At 33.5% G+C, this 21,183-nt stretch overlaps 1 protein-coding gene across 1 annotated transcript; it reads left to right on the top strand.

The window, feature by feature from the left end:
* Positions 1-271: 271 nt before the first annotated feature.
* Positions 272-21,055, top strand: LOC141614313 (alcohol-forming fatty acyl-CoA reductase-like). The gene is made up of 10 exons (XM_074433070.1): positions 272-643; positions 919-1,022; positions 3,656-3,858; positions 4,164-4,264; positions 5,635-5,827; positions 18,448-18,609; positions 19,445-19,526; positions 19,630-19,899; positions 20,003-20,130; positions 20,701-21,055. Exons 1-10 carry the CDS (start codon positions 565-567, stop codon positions 20,852-20,854), a joined length of 1,476 nt encoding a protein of 491 aa, XP_074289171.1. The 5' UTR covers positions 272-564; the 3' UTR covers positions 20,855-21,055.
* The last annotated feature ends 128 nt before the right edge of the window (positions 21,056-21,183 follow it).

Raw genomic sequence — 21,183 nt, 5'->3', positions numbered from 1 at the left:
GATGGCTAGCTCTCACATAATAAAAAGAAATCATCTCAACCAAAAATATAAGTCAATAATTAAAATTTCAACTTTTTATAGTCTCACATTATATGACAGAGTAATTGGTTTCATACTAACTATTGACATCCTAATATTTTTATAAACATGATAACCGTTGTTGGCGTTGTATAATGCACCTCTAACAATAGTAGTAAGTAATAAATTTATTAGTTATGCACTTATGCCATATACTACATACACACGGAATAATTAAATTATAGGGTCATACATACGTACAAACCAACCGTATTTTTAAATATCTTTTTATTAAACTTGTGGTACGAGCATATAACCTATGATCTATATAAAGATCATACTTGTACAAGTGAAATCACATAAATGCCCATATATATATTTCCTCAACACATCTATCTTTCTTTCTCAGTTCTCACCCCTTCATAACTTTCACACTATTATTCCTTTCACCACTATTTTTCTTTCATTTTCTTCTAATTTCTTGCTCTAATTTGTATTATTTAATTATTTTTAAGTTACTATAAAAAAATACACATTTGTACAACAATGGAGTTGAGTAGCATTTTGAAGTTCTTAGACAACAAGGCCATTTTAATCACTGGTGGAGCTGGATTCCTTGCAAAGAGTAAGCAAATTCTAAACTATTTTTACCCTTCGTTTTTGCCATAAACTATGTACACACCGCATTGGTGCAGTTAGTGGGGCTAGCAGGGACGGTCGCACCCTGAACAATGAGAATACTTTGTTTTGTAATTTTACTCCATTAATTAGTAGTCACCCCTGGAAATTTCCGTCCCCTAACTACAAATCATGTTTCCGTCACTATATATACATACATTATAATATAGTGAAATTAACTTTAATAATTTTTTTTATTTTTTTTGAATTTGGAATATATAGTTATGGTAGAGAAGATACTTAGGACACAACCAAATGTGAAGAAGGTTTACCTACTACTAAGAGCAGTTGATAATAAGGCAGCTTCTCTAAGGTTGCAAAATGAGGTATTATCAAAATCCCTTATTATTTAACCTCTACTCATGCATTTTAATTAATTTCGACCGATGCAATTTACAAGGCAATTTTCATAATGTATAATGTATGATGCTATGATAGTACTAATTGTTACACTATTTGATTTTTAGTTGAAACGGTTTTGCAAAACACACATTTTACGAGTTTGTTATATGAACGATCACTTAAAACACTTGGTTAACGACAACTAATTAAATCCGAGTCTTCTAACCCAATAATTAGCGGGGGCCGTTTAAGTATTAGAATAATGGACCGTCTTATTTTATAATTGGTGTTCGAGTTTTGTTTGTATTTTTGAATTTTAATTGAATAAAAGCTTGACGACAATCGATAGCATGTGTTTATTTGATGGTCCAGAAGTACATTTTAATGGACCGAGAGAATCATTTCCATTTTTTATACTTTCCACTTCAATTATAGATAGAGTGACCATAATAGAAAAATCTTTCCATTTCCATGATACATTCTTCATAATTTTAAGTTAGTATTTTGTAAGACGGTTTTACACAAAATTAGTATAAAACAAATATAATCAAATACCGAGTAATTATTAAAAGGTAAAATTTTACAATAAACTTGTGTAAGCTAGGCCGCACCTTAACCAAGTACGGAGTACATATATTTGTCACCTAAGTTATGGAAACTTTTATTTTATTGTTTCAATAATTATACTTGTATGATTTGTTTTGGATTAGTTGGTTAGATAAGTCGGCTTTTAGTGCTTTTTTATACTTTCTCTGTTTCAATTATTTCTTTGTTTTTAATTAAAATATTCCTATATCCTCACAGTAAATAAAAAAAGCGAATAAAATATATAACATTCTTTTGTTAAATACTGGTATAGTCGTATTATACAATTTAGCCATATCAAATTTAATTGATATTGAGCATTATTAAGTTCAAATTAGAAAGGAACATTTAAATATAAAATTTCAAACGCATGGAGATACTATATGCACACAATTATAAAGTAGACTATACCACTATTTAATAAATATTTGCTAGGATAAATATTAGTCTCTCCCTTTTAAAAATATCTTGTGTATTCGATTTCATATTATAGAGTCTAGAAGTTGAATTGAAATAGTGAAATACTTCGTACTATACAAAAGTACAAAACTACGAAAGTGAGAGATGATATTTCTGAATACAAGTTTTAATTTTGTGACGACTTACACCTTATTTAAACCTGATTTAAGTAATATAAAAAGGAAAAAAAAAAGTTGTGAGATATCACAAGTTTGTAACAGTCACATAGTTGTGAGTTTGTAACCGTCACACACAAGACTTGAAATAGAAAGAGTATCTAGTATTTTAACGTCATGAATTATTATTTAGAGGTTGTTAGGGTTGTTGGCTTCAATAAATTTGTGACTTAATGAGTTTGAATAATAGAGTACGGTCACATTATTAATAGGTGCATTTCTATTTTAATCTTGTACAGAAATGAAGCAAGAAGATAATAAATTTAACAAACGTTGTGGTACACAAATGATAGTTATTATAACATTTTTAAACATCATTTCTACGTTTTAAAACTCCTACTTTTTTGAGTTATTTTAAAACTCCTACTTAAATATTTAATATTCATGTAAATATAATAAAAATGTAAGCTATTATTGGATGTGCTTTAATAAAACAAAAATACTTGTGTGAGGCGATTTTGTACAAATTTATCGTAAAACAAGATTTTTTTTAGTAACCATTTTTGCTCACCTATTGGGCTGTGTTTAGATCCGTTTTATAATTATATTAGTGTAAAACCGCCTTACACAAAACCTAAAAAAATACTACTATATTTTATTTCTACAAAATGTATGATGAAAAATTCGTTCCGGTTCGATTTAGCAAGGAAAAAACTTAAACTTAACTAAGAGATTAGTGATAAAATAATATTTGAGTTTTAATGTGAAGTCATGATTATCTAGGATTTTACTATATAGCCAATTTTGAATGCAAGTCCTAATAAAGTGGTGGAATTGTTTTGTCATTTGTGGTACCAGAATGTCTTAAATTTGTGATCCCATTCATCATCTACAAATCTACAATCTACATGCATTGTCTCATAAGTCTTACATACAGTACCAAACAATTTACATCAAGACAAGGAAATGCCTTTTCGTCGGTGTGGGATCGATTGTGTTAAATTTTATATGTAGAATCTTAATTATGATTCTCCGATTGTCGAGTATTTTATATAGTTTATCTTGATCAGTTAATTAACCATGTTAAAATGATGGTCACCTAATTCATAGTATTCTTCGGTATACATGTGTAATAACCTAACCAAGGTCGGGTTAGGGTTGAACTTTTCTGACCCAGCTAGCTCGCGCCAACTTGTCCAAAAACCTTATTAAGTAAACTGGATTAACCTGCCCGACCCATAACCGGGCAACCCTATCTTTGGACTGATTTTAGGCGGGGGTGGGTTAACTTTGACCCGACCCAAACCCGGCCATGGCCACCTCCAGTATTAATTGCAAATACATGAGAATCGGTTCATGATTCATTGGGATTTAAGGTAATTGAGCGGTCTGGGTTCAAACCTGTCATCATCAAAAGTCGCCATCTTATATATTTTTGTTGTCTTTTGGTATGTTAGATATTGGGAAAGGACTTATTCAAAGTATTGAAGCAAAAGATGGGAGCAAACTTCAATTCCTTCATATCAGAAAAGGTAACTGTGATTCCAGGTGACATAACTTGTGAGGAATTAGCAATTAAAGAGCTCACATTGAAGGAAGAATTATGGAGAGATGTTGATGTCATTGTTAACCTAGCTGCTACCACCAACTTTGATGAAAGGTACAATTAATAGCAATTAAGTACTTGTAAAGTTATGTGAATAATACGACATAAACTATAAAATAAGACGGTCTCACGCACACTCTGAGATGGTTCATTATTATAAAAAAAATTATTCATTCAATGCTAATAAACAAATTATCTTTTTATATAATGGAACAGTCTCACGCAATAATTACATCTAATACAAATATCATTTGCAAATCAATATGTTTCTTAACTCTTAACTTAATTCTTTATTAAGACAAACATATATTTAGGGTTAGTTATTAATATTGAAATAATTGAGAATATTAATTATGCAGGTATGATGAATCATTATATCTAAACACTTTTGGAGCTAAGCATGTTTTGGACTTTGCCAAGAAATGTACCAAATTGAAGGTGCTTCTCCAAGTATCAACTGGTTAGTACATAACCAAATCTTTATGATCACACATTCACACCGTCTTACACAAGTACTTCCGTATCACTAAAAGTTTATCAATTAAATAATACAGTAGAAAAAATAAACAAATAATTAAAACGGATTAAATCAATGATAAAACACATCAATACTATATATTAAATCCAGAAACCAAGGGACTTTAATGTAATTAAAGAAAGTTATACAAATTAATTATACGATATAGTTTTAAATCAATAGCACCGTGTGATGGACCCGATTAAGGGATCTCAATGCAAATATTATATAGTTTGGGTTAGAATTAAATTATATAGAAGCTTGGTAATTTTCCTAAACATGGTCAATTTCCTTAAAATAAAATAATTAATTAAGATGGTCAATTTCCTTAAAATAAAATAATTAATTAAGATGGTCAATTTCAAGGAGACTAAAAGAAAGAAGATGTCTGGTAATTTTCCTAAATAATTATAGAAGATTAGAAGATGGCCAATTTCCTTAAAATAAAATAATTAATTAGTATAAACATGCACTTATGGTATTAATTATTATCATCATAAAATTATATGTTAAATTTAAAATCTATGCAATTTTATTAAACTTTATAATTTATTAAATGTATAGAGATGTTAATTATTTAACATACAAAAATATAAGTAGGTTATAAATAATTCAAGTTAGATTCCATAATATATAATATTGCATAATTCTTTCGATATGATTTAATACATATATGTAATATATTTATATAAATATATAATCCTCTTAAAATTGCATGACTAAATAGTAAAAGTAATTTCGCCAGTAAAGAAAAGAATTGTAGTAACATTGGATATAGTTATATGATAGTAATCACTCATTTGAATAGTAAAAGTAACAATATTATCAACGAGATTAGTGAGAGTGGTAGAAACAACAACGTGAGTAGTGAAATAATCAATATTAATGCATCAATAGTGAAAGTAACAATAATTCCGGCGGGAGTAGTGAAATTATAAATATTAATGCGGCAGTAGTGACAGTAACAATAATTACGGCGGGAGTAGTGATCGGTCAAGTAGTAAAATATTATTACTATTGTTTCATTAATAAGAGTAAAATATTAATAGCGGGAGTAGTGAATTTGTTTCAAAATTTATTTTATCGTAATTTTAGGATATGATATAAAAAATATATTAATGATAAATTTATGGGTTACGCAACTTTAAGTAATTTTATTGAATGAAAAAAAAAAATTAATGGTAAGTAGAGGTAGCCCGGGCGAAGCCGGGCACCAATACTAGTGATAATTAATTACGGAGTAATTTAATTAGGCTCGATGTTGTGTTAATTAACCTTTTAATTAATTAAAGTTACGTACCCATTTGTGTCAGCTTATGTATCCGGTGAAACAAAAGGACTCGTAAAAGAGACGGCTCACGACATGAGAGACGCGCTTAATGGAAGACCAGGCCTTGACATTCAAATGGAGAAAAAACTTGTTGTGGACAAATTAGAGGAACTCCATGCTCAAGAAATTACAGAAGATAAAATTAAGCAAATTATGAAGGATATGGGCCTTGAGAGGTACTATTTAAATGCAATGCTCTTTTTATTATTTTATGATCATAAATTAAAATTACTAACTTTGAAAATAATTAAACTAGTTTTAAACCCGTGCACGGGATGCTCTTTAGGAATTCGTTATTAAGAAAATGTAAATATTCAAGATTAAGTTATATGCTATTTAATTATCTATTTTGAAAGTTGACCAAATCCGACATGTAAATTCCAAAGTAAACAATAGGCTAATTTTATCTGTTATAATAAATAATATAATAAACATGGATAGTTATAATAAGGAAAAATTACAAATAACCACCACGTATTTGCGTATTTTTACAAATTACCACCTTGTATTTATATGAAGTATAGTCGGTTAAAGATTAGTTAGTTGACTGTTTAGAGTTGGTCAATTCTGTTGTAACAGAATTCTGTTACACTCCTTCTGTATATAAAGACATCCCCTTGTACATATCATTTAACTTAATACAATCACACTTTATTTACTTTCTTGTCTTCTTACATTTCTTACTGTGTTCATCAATGGCGACCTTCAACATCATTAATGGCGTCTGGATCACTTGATCCTTCTCAGTTTCACATGGTATCAGAGAACAGGTTGTTGTGATCTGTCTCTTAACGCCATTAACAATTCATCATTTCATCAAATTTGTTCTTAAATTCTTCCGCTTCGCAATTTTTTTTTACATAAAATTCCAAAAAATTTCACATATTCATCTTCATTTGTGTTTCCTTCTTTCTTTTGTGCTTCGTTTACTCTACTTGCAGCTCAAATTTCATCTTTTTTGAGTTTTCCCCAAATTTCTCAAACCTAGGGTTTGCGATTTCTTTTTGTTCTACGATTCTTCGTCTTCGATTGTATCAATTCGTCTTTCATCATGCCTGAATTTGCGACTTCTGCGACGGGTGATGATTACAGCAATCCTTATGATGATCCGCTGTTTCTTTCAAATTCTGATTTTCCTTCGATGTCGCTTGTTACCACTCCTTTTACTGGCAAGAACTTTCTCAATTGGAGTCGTGAAGTTCTCATGGGAGTTGGAGCTAAGAATAAACAAGGATTTCTTGATGGATCCACAGCTATGCCTTCTATTACTTCTTCAAAGTATCAGCAATGTCGACGCTCTGATAATATGGTCCGATGCTGGCTTCTTCATGCTCTTTCGCCAGAAATCAAAGCCGTATTCATGACGACTAAGTCTGCTAGACGTTTATGGACAGATCTTCATGAGATGTATGGTCAGAGTAATGCACCATTGTTGTACCAATTGAAGAAGGAGATTAAAAATATTTCTCAGTCCACAGACGAATCAATTGTTGAATATTACAACAAATTGAAGCGTCATTGGGACGATATTGAAGATCTTGAGCCTTATCCTGATTGCACCTGTGGAGTTATGTCTAAGTGTACTTGCAATCTCCTCAAGAGGGTGCTGGAAATGGCTTCTCGAGAGAAAGTCATCACTTTCTTAATGGGATTAGATGATTCTTATGATAATCTCCGGACAAATATCTTGTCAATGGAGCCTCTGCCTACTATTAACAAGGCCTACTCTCTTGTTCAGCAAATTGAAAGTCAGAAGTCTTTTTCTAAGCTTGTTCTTAACCAGGCAGAGTCTAGTGCTATGGCGGTTAACCGGGGTAAAGGATCAGGCCACTGGAACAAACCAAGTGATGCCAAGAACTGGAATGTTTGGTCTCGAAATGGTGCTGGTACTGGTGCTAGTACTGGGAAAGATGGTGCAGGACAGCATAAAAAAGGGAAGCGTTGGTGTGATCACTGTAATAAAAGTGGTCACACTAGGGATGCTTGTTTCATTCTCCATCCAGAGCTGAGGGAGTAATACAATGCTCGATTTGCTAATCAAACTGGAGGTTCTGCGCATAATGTCAGTAAAGAGGATAATCCTCTCATGGGTGATGCTGATCATTCTGGTTTCACAGTCACTGGGGTTGCAGATTCGTCAAAGCTGGATATAGATCCTAAATCGTTTTGACAAATTTATCAGCAGATGATGCATTATAAACAGCAAGGTGGTCATGATCAGTCAGATTACTCTGTTGTCAATTTTGCAGGTAATTCTCTTGTGACCAATGCTTATACTACTCTTTTTCAGTCACCCACTAGTTCTTGGATTATTGACTCTGGAGCGACTGATCACATGAGTTCTGCTATGCATCTGTTTGTTAACAAAAAATTGTTACCTAAACCCATCAAAGTTGGTCTCCCTGATGGAACCTGTAAGTTTGTGACTCTTACAGGAGATGTGGTCATTAATCAGCATCTGATTCTTCATGATGTTTTCTATATAGCAGATTTTAAGCATAATCTGTTATCTGTTGGAAAGTTGTTAGCTGCCAATGGTTATTCTGTCATTTTTAACAATGATGGGTGTGTGCTACAGGACCATCCACATAAGGTCACTGTGGCTGTAGGCATAAAGGAAGGAGGCCTATACAAATTGGAATCTCATAAAGATGACACAACTTGGGAGCATAGTAGTTCACAAGTTAGTATTAGTTCTGTTTCTCAGAATAAAGTTTGTACTTCTGATTTAGCATTGTTACATGCCAGACTAGGGCACTCTTCTTTGTCTAAAATGAGGCACTTAGATTTTGTCAAAAGTGAGGGAATGGATAAATTTGTATGTGAAACTTGTGCTTTGGCAAAAATGCACAAATTGCCTTATAAAAGAAGTGATTCTCTTGCTTACTCTTCTTTTGACTTGGTTCATATTGATCTTTGGGGACCTTATAAACGACCTTCTTTGACTGGGGCTACCTATTTTTTGACCATTGTGGATGATCATACCAGGGTCACTTGGACATTCCTTTTAAAGGATAAATACCAAGTTTTTCAGACCATTAAGGATTATTTAGCTCAAATTAAGACACAATTTCATAAGGATGTCAAGGTTGTTAGAAGTGATAATGGGACTGAGATAGTACAACAGGCTTGTGGGAGATTGTTTTTAGACAAAGGCATCTTGCATCAGAAGAGTGCACCAGGGTGTCCTCAACAAAATGGTCGAGTTGAGAGGAAGCATCGACATTTGATTGAGACAGCCAGAGCCCTGATTTTGTTTGCTAATCTTCCTAAGAAGTTTTGGGGTGAATGTTTGCTGGCAGCTACCCATATTATCAATAAACTGCCTAGTTCAGTCTTATCCTGGCAAGTTCCTTCTGAGTTGTTGTTCAACAAGCCAGTGTCCTATGATGAATTGAGGATAATAGGTTGCTTGTGTTTTGCTTTATCTCCTGGTCATTCACGGGACAAATTTGACCCTAAAGCTAGGAGATGTATAATGTTAGGCTATCCTTTCCTACAAAAAGCCTATAAACTCTATGACTTGGAGAGTCATAAGATTATAATAAGTAGAGATGTCCTTTTTCATGAATCTACTCTACCCTATAAAGCTGGCACACCAGCTGATACATCTTTATCAAAAGCACCTTTGCACGTTGTGGACCTACATTGTGCAGAAGAAGATAGTAATCCCATTGTCACAAACAGTACTCTTTCACCTACTAATACAACTACACATACTCCAAATACTACTTATGATTTCACTCCTGACAATCATACCAACAATTCTACCCATACTACTATTCCTTCAGATATATCTCCCATTTCTCCCATACTCAATGAATATGTTTCTACTACTTCTACTGATCATATTAATGAAGTAGCCTCTCATGTACCAAGAACTTCAACAAGAAATGTGACTATTCCAGCTAGGTTACAAGAATGTGTCTGTCCCATCTTGCCACGCAAAACTAGACTCAGTCCAGAGAATTTATCCACTGAATCTTCTTCTTTCACAGCACACAAAGTATTACTATCTGCTTCCCAGACCCCCCTTATTCCTGAACCAGCCTCCTATCACCAAGCTAAAGCAGATAAGGAATGGGTGAGAGCTATGGAACAGGAACTGCATGCCTTAGAGCAGAATGGGACTTGGGATATTGTTGTTTTACCTCATGGTTATAAACCCATAGGCTCCAAATGGGTATATAAAGTCAAGTACAAGGCAGATGGTACTGTTGATAGGTACAAAGCTAGATTGGTGGCTAAAGGATATAATCAAGTTCAAGGAAAAGACTATAAACACACCTTTAGCCCTGTAGCAAAGTTTACTACTGTTAGAGTGTTTCTTGCTGTTGCAGCTGCTAATAAATGGGCCATTCATCAGCTTGACATAAATAATGCCTTTCTTCATGGCTTTCTTGATGAAGAATTATATATGGTGCCACCAGAAGGTTACAAGCCATTACTACCTGGACAAGTATGCAAACTCAGGAGGTCTCTTTATGGCTTAAAGCAAGCCTCTAGGCAGTGGAACCTTGAGTTGACTAAGCTGCTTTTAGCACAAGGTTTCAGTCAATCAAAGAATGATTATTCTTTGTTTCATAAAAATAACAATGGCAAGTTCACAAGTGTGCTTGTATATGTTGATGATTTACTCATCTCAGGAAGTGACTCTGCTGAAATTACTCAACTTAAGAAAGCACTGGATGCAGCTTTTACTATCAAAGATTTGGGGCTTATCAAGTACTTCTTGGGTCTTGAAGTCAGCAGCACAGAAAAAGGTCTTTATTTGAATCAAAAGAAGTATGTCAATGATATCTTACATGACACTGGAATGTATGAATGCAAGTCTAGTGCATTCCCTTTACCTAAAGGACTACAGCTCTCCACAGATGTAGGAGATATTTTGCCTGATCCAGAGGTGTATCGCAGGTTGGTTGGGAGGCTATTATATTTAAACCTCACCGGACCGATCTTTCCTTTGCGGTTCAAAGATCTCGGTCAATTCCTTGCTTGTCCAAGGCAACCTCATTGGCAAGCGGCTCTACATGTGGTGAGATATTTGAAGCATACTCGTAGATGCTTTGCCATTTTTTATCCCGCAAACAATCAGGCTCATTCTCGGGCATTCACGGATGCGATTGGGGCACTTGTAGCTTCGATTGCGGTCTATCACAGGACAATGCGTTTTTCTGGGAAATGCTTTGGTTTCCTGGAAAACAAAAAAGCAAAAGACTGTGTCCAAGTCTTCAGCTGAGTCTGAATATAGGGCAATGTCCTATACTTCAGGGGAAATTGTATGGCTTCAGAGATTATTGTTGGATTTCAATATCAAAGTGCCTACCCCTATCACCATGTATTGTGATAATAAAGCTGCAGAGCACATTGCAGCCAATCTCGTCTTTCATGAAAGGACTAAGCACCTTAATATAGATTGTCATTACGTCAGGGAGAAGATACAAGAAGGATTGATTGCTACTTCTCATATACATACGGGCTCTCAAATTGCTGATATTCTTACCAAACCTTTGGGGCAGCAGCAGCATGAATTTTTGTCTTCCAAGATGGGCATGTTCTTTCATGTCACACGCCCACCTTGAGGAGGGGATATGAAGTATAGTCGGTTAAAGATTAGTTAGTTGACTGTTTAGAGTTGGTCAATTCTGTTGTAACAGAATTCTGTTACACTCCTTCTGTATATAAAGACATCCCCTTGTACATATCATTTAACTTAATACAATCACACTTTATTTACTTTCTTGTCTTCTTACATTTCTTACTGTGTTCATCAATGGCGACCTTCAACATCATTAATGGCGTCTGGATCACTTGATCCTTCTCAGTTTCACAATTTACGTTTTTACAAATAATAACACCCAAACTTCTATGTATACTCCCCAATCACCACCGTATTTTTTTCCCGAGTAATATTTTTCTAATTTTCCGACTTGTTAAGTGACGATTTACAGAAAATTCCAAGACTACCCTTGTTGACTTGGCTGAATCATTAACCAAGAAAACATAACATTTCCCTCTTCTTCGTGGTCATTTCCCTAAATTCTCCAATTATTTCCAACTCCTAAATCCCCAAATCCTAAATCCTCTAATACCCAATTCAATCGATAATTTTATCTTGGACTCTGCCACCATCCCAATCATTTCCTGTTGCGAACCTCAAGAGCCAACACCACCAAACCCGAATACCCCTACCCTAAAAAAATCTTACTGAGTTACTCGATTTAATAAATTCTGGTATGATGAATAGTTCGAGTATGGGTTCTATTTCAAAAAGATCGGAGCATCATTTATGGGCTGATTTTGTATAAAATGTCATGTGGACCTATTTGGTAGTTGGGGAATATACATTTTATGCAAGGCATTTTTTATATTGTTAATCAATAAAACAACATTTCAAATAAAAAATAGAAACAAACGTGCAATTAGAGAGTTAGTGTTTTGATTATCAAATCTTTAAAATTATCAGTTTGAATTTTTTTTTGTATTAAAAAACTTAAAAAATAATGTTTTAAGTTTTATTAGTCAAATTTAAGACTTTGGATTTGTATTGTAATTTTATTTATAATCATCAAGTTTGTACATTGCGAATGTATATAACAAATTAATAATATTTCATATATAACCCGTGCAATTATTTTTGCACTTATTATTTCAAATATAACATTATATAAATATAAATGAATATATAAAAAATATATTTATGAAATAATAAAACTTTTAAAAAATAGTTTTACATGTCATGAAATTTCAATAAGCATATACACCATTGTACAATATACGCGTATTAAAAAACCGTATCATATATATTTATCACCTCAACGATCTAAGAACTTAGGGAGGTATACATTTTGGGCTTATGCACAATAATCAGAACATGGGACGATACATATTATCACAAATCACAATAATTATTATTATTATTTGAATTTAACTTGAGTCATGTACATATTCAGTGTTGACCTGTCAAAACTTGACACACCCGTAAACCCGTCCTTATTCAATCAGTTAGTTCACATCAAAGACTCCTAAATCCTCACTCGCGACACGATTGTCCCAAACTCAAAAGGACCCGTTATTTTATATAACTATACTAAACTATAGGCTAGATTTATTTTAATTTAAGGAAAAACAATAGGCTAATTACGTAGTGACATACCACAAATCTCACAAATCATGGGTGTGTAAATTGATGTTAATAAAATCGTGTCGGGTGGCCTATTTTTGCACGGGTATCCTACTTTAAAAGCAACCCGTGCCTTTATTGAACAATCGGGCCCATTTAATTAACGATTAATCTCACTATAGACGGATATATTCGTCTATAGTGAAAGACGGGTTAAATATTCTTAAAGTGGTGATATTTTTGGGCCCCATCATGAAACTTGTTACTTATCCTATACTTAAAGTGGGTGGATATTTGGCCCGTCTATAACTATTGACGAATATCTTCCGTCTATATTGAGAATTTGTGATTAATTAAACCTAAAACTTACACTTTCCCATTATACCCAACCTAGGAGTCTAGAAGACTAGAACCCTCTTCACAATTCAGCTCTCCGGCCTTTTTAATGATGATGAGTTTACATTCCATCTCATTGAAGACGGCCATTATTCGTCACAAGCTGAAGCTAGACGGATAGTGGCTCTCTCACAAAATGTAAGTGGGTGGCAAGTGGGGTATCCATTTTCCTCCCCACTTGCACTATCCATTTGCATTTTGTGAAAGGGACAATATCCGTCTTCAGCTTGTGACGGATAGTGTTCGTCTTCAATAAGAATTTGTGATGAGTTTATGATTTTACCCTCTAGTAATTACATACATTCAAATATCTAGACTTAAATTCATTTTACCCTGTACTCCCTTCACCTTCCCCAATCTCCGCCCATTCACATCCCTTCGTCCTCGGTCCTCCATCCCAAGTCCCAACACATGCCATTCCCCCAATTTTATTCTAGACTTAAATTCATTTTACCCGATACCCTACTCTTATAAATTCAGATCTGACGAATCCGGCGATAAAAAACATGAATTTTCGAAGGTTTGATTTCTACCTTTTTTTTTTCTAAAAAGAAAAAATAAAGTTTCAAATGTCGATTGTGTTTTTAATTTGAAAAACTAAGATTTCTTTCGGTTAGTTTTTTTTTTGTCATTTTTGTATCCTAATAATTTCTTCACTTTTTTTTTCTTTTAATACAAATTGAATTTACATTTTTCGGCTTTATATTTGTTCACTTTCAATTTGTTCTGAAGTCAACAAAAATGAACGACATTACAGTGAGTATGAGAATTGCTTTTCAATTGTTACCTAAATAAATGGGTGGGTATGAGAATTCAAAAATGAATTTGTCCCGTTCTCTCTCTCATATGCAATCCTTTACAAATTTTACCTATATTTTTCGATTTCAATAAAAAAATTTATGTTAGTCTTTTTTTGGCCTTATTTTTTGGGTTCAGTAATTTTTATTTTTGTAGCTAAATATTTCAGATTTTTTTCCAACGTAACTAATTTTAACAATTGATTTTTTTTCTATTAATTTGAAATCTCAAAAATTTCCCGAAAATTTTACACCAAGATAATAGTTTTCTTTTATTTATAAGTTGTTTTAATGTGCTACCATTGAATTTAATAATTGTCATCTTTTTTTCATTTTTTCAACTCGGCAATTTTTTTTGGGAGAAACCTATCCGGTGTAATCCGTCTTATAAGTCGTTTTTTACATATATTTAAATCACATTTCTTAATCCCTTTTTGTTGTACACCGCTGAACTTTTTTTTTGTGATATTGATGGTTGTAAATTATTCCAAATTACTGTAAATTGTAATTTATTGTGAAAAAATTGAGTCTGGAAAGAAATGATAGAGTAGAACGTGGGGTTATAGGGTGGGCCATCTAATTAAAAGAAATAAAATAGTGAACTTTCAACCACATGCTGACACATCAGCACTGTGGTTGTTCCTTTAATGAATAGGATTATAACTATCGTCACTAACATTCGTCCAATATTGCATGTTTAGTCGCTAAACTAGCTAATCATCAATATGTATTTAGTTCTCTTAAATATACTTATATAAACCCAAATCGATCAATAATATTTGAATTTGATAAAATCGATCTTAATAATACAGTTTATTAAAAATGTATTTTCTAACGTTTGACTCCATACCATACTCAAATAATATTCATTTTTTAGACCAATAATAATAGAATGTGTTCTAGTAGAAAACTTACAATATATTTTCTTTGATGAAATGTTTTCCAAACTTGTGTTACATAAAGAACAATGATAGTGACTTTGATGAAAATTTGTGTGTCTGAATTGAAAAGACAAGCTTTCTAGTGTTATCGGTTGTCATAATAATAAAAGTTGGTGTGTCTTTTGGGAGAACCGTCCTTTCAGTTCATAGACTATACATCTGAGATAGTACCTTTTATTGTTTATTTTCTGAGTTTTATTTTAAAGTTTTTGAGTTATGCTTTAGTATAAAGTTTTTGAGCACATTTACTAAAACATTACACTAAAAAAAATATAATATTGCTCAAAAACTATATTTATAAATGGTAATATCTTTAAAAAATGTGTATATCTTTCAAAAACTACAGTGTCAGTGACTACCTCGGATCGTAATCCTTTTTCTTCCATCCTTCTTATCCCTAAAGACAATTTACCAAATAAAATATTGTAAAAACTTAGGTATAAAAAGTACGGTTCTTCGGAAAGATACAAGAACTTCTCATCACAATAATGTGACCGCGGTTGCATGAAAAGCGAAACTATTATTTCATGTACACTCATGCACGTTATATGCATAAAAATTTGATATGGTAATGTTATGTGTATGTCTCATTGCCCCAAGTGTTCACTCAAAGCCAGTGTGACTGGTGCCTACCAAATACCAACTACACAACCGTTTTTTACGCATTAAATTTCTATTGGTAAGTGTTAAATCATGCAAATCGATCTTGGCCACAACTAAATGGAGAAGAGTAGAGTTCGCTTCATAAATCCAATGAGCTTCACTCTATTGTTAACTAGCAATAGAAAGAGTTGTTCTTTAAGTCTTATAAAGAGATAAAGTCTCACTTATTTTATCTAAGACACTCACATATAAGAGTATATGGATTTCTTCACGGTAAAGACTAGTCGTTATTTAGTCAATTAATGAAGTTTGATTGATAGTTTGCCTTATATTTCGTAGTACTGCGTGTTATGAAACTTTTTCTAAAGCATTGAAAGTCTTTTTTTTTGTGTGTAAATGGAGTCATAAGGGTGAATATTATGCTAACGGGATGTAAATTTATGTTATAAGTATTGAACTTCATAATTTTAGCAGCTCAGATAACTAACATCAGCTTAAAAGATTTAAAGTTAAAGACAACCCCATTATTATCATAAAATCTAACTTGGATCAACCTACCTATATTGCTACCTAATTATCACATAAAATTCTTTTATTAGATCATAAAAGCAATCCCATGTTCATTGTCCTTGAACGTACACCCTATCCCCATCTAAAAAGACTTATCGATTATTCTATATTACTAACTTTATGGTACTAAAGATCGGTAACCTAGAAAATTAAAGGACAGGGTCACAAGACTCACAACTCATAATGACAATTAAGGGAAATGGGCCAATTATCAAACTTTGCCTCATCTTGATTTTAAAATAAAGCGTCGGGAGTTGCATTTGACAAAAAAACTACTCCGACCTAATTAGTGGATTACGAGTTAAGACTTCTGTTCAATCCTTTTAAAATGTTTAGCACGATTCATCAATTTAATAAATTCTACATATTGTATATGAGAGGATAGTACTAACTACGGAGACTCGACACTCGACCCTTCGTAGTAACGCTATCTCATTTTTTACAATTTTAGAACATGAATTTTAGCAATTTATTTGGAGTATATGATTGAGAACAACCTGTCATTGTCTATTACAAGTAGGGAGTTGAATGAGCCAAAATTGTAAGGAAAATGAAAGTGGTGAAAACTTGCAAGTTAATGTTTGCCAATTTGCGTGAAAAATGGAGCCTATAGAATTGTATGTATCACATCAGGATTATTTTTGTCCCTACACAGAAGTTGTAGAAGTTATGGTTTACTCCTATTTCAGAGTTTGGGTCATGTACGTATGGATGACAATTGACAACAGTCGATAGGACCATTACTATTTTATCTACTACAACATAAAAATAATTTTCGATTCTCTTTGATTGACATTTAATGCGTATGCATTAACCCGACACATATAATACATTCAATAAATGTAACGTTAGTAGGTGATCATGAAAATAAAATCAATTAAAATCTTAAAAAAGAAATCAATTACACGTTTGAAAATGTGTAAGTTAATTTATAACCTTTTGGAGTGTGCATGATACATTTTACTCCCTCCCATTCACAATAAACCTCCCTATTTCCTTTTTCGGTTATTCACAATAACCTCCCTATTTCCTTTTTTGGTAAGTGTTTGTGTGATCCAAATTTAATTGTATGGTGGGGTAGTGTATTTGTGTGGTTCAAATTTAATTATATGGTGGGGTAGTGTGTTTCCTTAATTTTTGTGCCAAAATGAAATGAGAGGTTTATTATGAATGAGAGGGAGTATATGTTATTTTAATATACGTAAGATCTATTGATGATATACACGGAGTAGTGAGTACTATCTATTCCTTTAATTTCGGAAGTATTGCTTATACAGTTGTACGGTATTCAGTGCGGTATAAAAGTATATAAGTCGAACTTCGCATTGAAGCGGCTATATAGTAGATACTTTTATATTTAATTCAGTTGATTTATTAGTAGTAAGAATATTTTTCTATTTCGTTCCCGATAAAAAATGCAAATGTTTTAGAAATCAAGTTGAATTTTATTTATTTTACATGGCATTATCAATTCCACATTTGAATTTGAGAGTTTCATATAAATAAATACAAGTCTAGTTCATATCGATGATAGGGTCGTTAATTCGTTATCAACAAATAAAAATGTTTGTCAAGTTTTTTTTTTACTCGTATACTTTTGCAATAAAATTATTGATTGATGTTAACACTTAACATTACATAGTGACATGGAAGTGGAAGGAAATGAATCCTCTTCATTTCTTTTATCTCTATTTCCTCTCACAATTTATTTAAATAATAATTACCCCTTTCACCCTCATTTTCACTTTATTTGTATGCGTAAATTTAGAACCGTTAGATGTTGTCAAGATGCGATCCAGACCATTAATAGAAACTTCCCTCTCCATTTCTTATATGTACTCTGTACTACGTATAAATGGGAGCAAGTAGGTAGTTCCACTTCGAGCTCATTAATAACCTAAATAAGATACATCCTTTTCTTTCTGTATTTCATCATAGATGCTACTCCATTCTATTCACAATAAACCTCCCATTTCATTTTGGCACAAATATTAAGGAAACACACTACCCCACCATATAAATAAATTTGGACCACACAAATACACTACCCCACCATACAATTAAATTTGAACCACACAAACACTTACCAAAAAAGAAAATAGGGAAGTTATTGTGAATAGACGGAAAAGGAAATAGGGAAGTTTATTATGAATAGGACGGAGTATGTTTTTCTACTTGCTAGGCCCTATTGAGCATGTGATCGATGTTATTTCCCGTTCCAGTGAATAATTTACGTTTGTTTTGAAATGTAAACTATTCACTGGAACATAGTGCGTAGCTTTTAGCATGTACTACTAGTTAAATCTATGTTAAATTGCTTAACCTGAGTTTAAAAATTAATTTATTAATTAATATGATGATGTTAGGGCAAGGCATTGGGGATGGCCAAATGTGTATGTATTCACCAAGGCATTAGGAGAAATGATGCTAATGCAAGAGAAAGAAGACATTCCTCTTGTTTTTATTCGTCCTACAATTGTCTCAAGCACTTTCAAAGAACCTATCCCTGGTTGGGTTGAAGGCATCAGGTATTTTGCTCTAATCCTGTCGATATCCACCCATCCTAGTATTACAAATCTGTTGTTCTCAGCTCGGGATTGAAAATCAAAACTCGTCTGCGTCAATATCCAATAGATTAAATATAACGTTTCATAAAATAACGTAAAAATATGAACGTACATATTGTCATACTTTTGAATTAAATACACTTTCAATTGAGTCTGAGCATCATTACTAGCATGGATGATAATATGATAATAAATGACTTTTTTATTTATTTTGACTTTATTTACTACTTATATTGTTGAATTTTTTTTCAAAATAGGCGATTTTCACTAATTAATTAACAAAATTGGTCAAATTCCAAATTAATTACCCAAAATGGGTCCACATCATACCCGAAGCTAGGTTCGTATGTAAGTCGCCATCTCGGTCGGCGACCAAACCGAAAGTGTAACCAAACCTGACTTTTGCGGTTAATAGCATTCAGGGAAATCGCCAACGCGGCTGGCGACCTCGCCAAGCGGCATGGCGACTTGAATTCAGTATATGACTCAATTTTTGCCAAAGAAAAAAAAAAAAAAAGAAATCGCCAGGGGGGTGGCGATTTGGTCCGAGGTCGTCGGCTCCCTTGGCGACTTCCTTCTTTGTATATGACTTGAATGACAATTTGAATTCAGTATATGACTTCGACACAATCGCCACCCGCCCTGGCGACTTGATCCCTCACAGTAGCTTCGTCAATACCAAGCCTACGTGGACCCATTTTCGACAATAAATTTGAGACTCGACCCATTTTGATAATTAATTGGGGAAAATCGCCTATTTTGGAAACTTATTCATATATTGTTGGACTTTTTGCAGAACAATAGACAGTTTAGCAGCTGCTTATGGCAAAGGGAGATTGCCATGTTTCCTTGGTGACCCCAACTCAGTTGTTGATGTGGTAATAAATAACATTTGTTTTGCAAAAACATTATCTAAAATTTCGAATTGGAAAAAAAAAAAAAAAAAAAAAACTCATTGATATTTTGAAAATGTAAAAGCAGATTCCAGCCGATATGGTAGTGAATGCTATGTTAGTAGCAGCAATGGCTCATTCAAATGACGGAAATGATGTTACGATTTACCATGTTGGTTCATCTGTGAAAAACCCCGTGAAATTCACGTGTTTACATGAGGCCGGGTACCAGTACTTCAAGCGTCATCCATGGGTTAACAAGGATGGAGATCCGGTTATAGTTACCCATGTCAAGGTGTTAGACTCCATGGCTAGCTTCAAGAGATACATTACGTTACATTATTCGCTACCGTTGAAGGTAATTAAATTCGTGTAGATAGAAGCTTTAATTTAACCGTCTTAAACAAGAATTTGTGTTAATTTAATCTCTCTATCTGATAGTTTACATATTGATTATGAAGGGTCTGGAGCTTGCAAATATGGCATTTTGTCAGTACTTTAAAGGAACGTGCATGGAGATGAACCGGAAGATTAATCATGTGTTGCGGTTGGTTGAGATTTATAGACCATATTTGTTCTTCAAGGGAGTGTAAGTTTTGTTAGCTAACACCGTCTTTTTTAATAGATCCCGCACATGAATTGACCTGATCCATATGACCTAGAGCTGGCCATCAGCATGGGCTGACCGGCCCCTTGCCCCGTTATTTCATGCAACTCGACCCGACCCGACCCGGCCTTGGCCCACCCTTGGCCAGGGTCCTAAAATTCCAGCCCGGCCCACCCTTAGCCCGCCATTTTAGCAAAAATAAATAAATAAATAAATTGGTAAGGCTCGCAAGCCCGGCTCGCCCTTGACGCGCCTCAGGCCTTGGCCATGGTTAATCATATCCCAGCCCAGCCAAGCCCCCCTGGCCTGGCCCGGGTCTGATCAGGAGAGCTCGGCCCGGCCCGAGTACAGGTCTAATACGAGCCATAGTTTAAACTTTGTTAAGACTTGATGAACTTATTTGAAATAGACATAGTGACAGATACGGTTGATGTATCAGACTCGACCGGCCTATTTTTCTAGTATTGACCCAAATGACAAATTTTAAATGCAAATGAAACCTGCTCGAATTGCTCTGACCCAAATAACTATATAAGTGACATATGATTGTAGATACGATGATACAAACACGGAGAAGCTAAGGATTGCAGCGGAAAATAAAGGAGTAGAGACCGATTTGTTCTACTTTGATCCTAAGGTCATCAACTGGGAAGAATACTTCAAGAACACTCATCTTCCAGGAGTGGTTAAATATGTTTTGAAGTGATTCCACATATATCAGTCGAAATGCCATAAAAATAATTTAAGAAATTATTATATTGATTTAATTAAAAATAAGATTTAAAATTTGAAGTATTAATGTGTAATTGCTTGAAAAGAGGTTTCGAGTATGAGCCGCATCAAGCCGTCAATTGTATTAAATCGTGTCAAAAAGTCATGGTTAAAAGTTTCAAGTTTTTGATTTGTATTTCATCGTGTCTATGTACTATAATTACTATATAACTCATATTATGATTTTAATCTTCAAAAGAAAAGAGTGTGATAGCGTGGTACGGGTACCCATTGGGTCGGACGGCCGTCTGACAGCGCCATTTC

This window comes from Silene latifolia, chromosome 1 (genome assembly GCF_048544455.1).
Source record: "Silene latifolia isolate original U9 population chromosome 1, ASM4854445v1, whole genome shotgun sequence".
NCBI classification, from domain to species: domain Eukaryota; kingdom Viridiplantae; phylum Streptophyta; class Magnoliopsida; order Caryophyllales; family Caryophyllaceae; genus Silene; species Silene latifolia.
The sequence above is the reverse complement of the archived record's forward strand: the minus strand, read 5'-3'. Positions and strand labels throughout refer to the sequence as shown.

What these genes read in the sequence shown, in the direction of transcription:
- LOC141614313 (XM_074433070.1), top strand. Translation starts at nt 565, where the DNA reads ATGGAGTTGAGTAGCATTTTGAAGTTCTTAGACAACAAGGCCATTTTA. An exon ending in CCAACTCAGTTGTTGATGTG is followed by an intron (nt 19,527 to 19,629) that starts GTAATAAATAAC and finishes ATGTAAAAGCAG; the next exon opens with ATTCCAGCCGATATGGTAGT. An exon ending in TATTTGTTCTTCAAGGGAGT is followed by an intron (nt 20,131 to 20,700) that starts GTAAGTTTTGTT and finishes ATATGATTGTAG; the next exon opens with ATACGATGATACAAACACGG.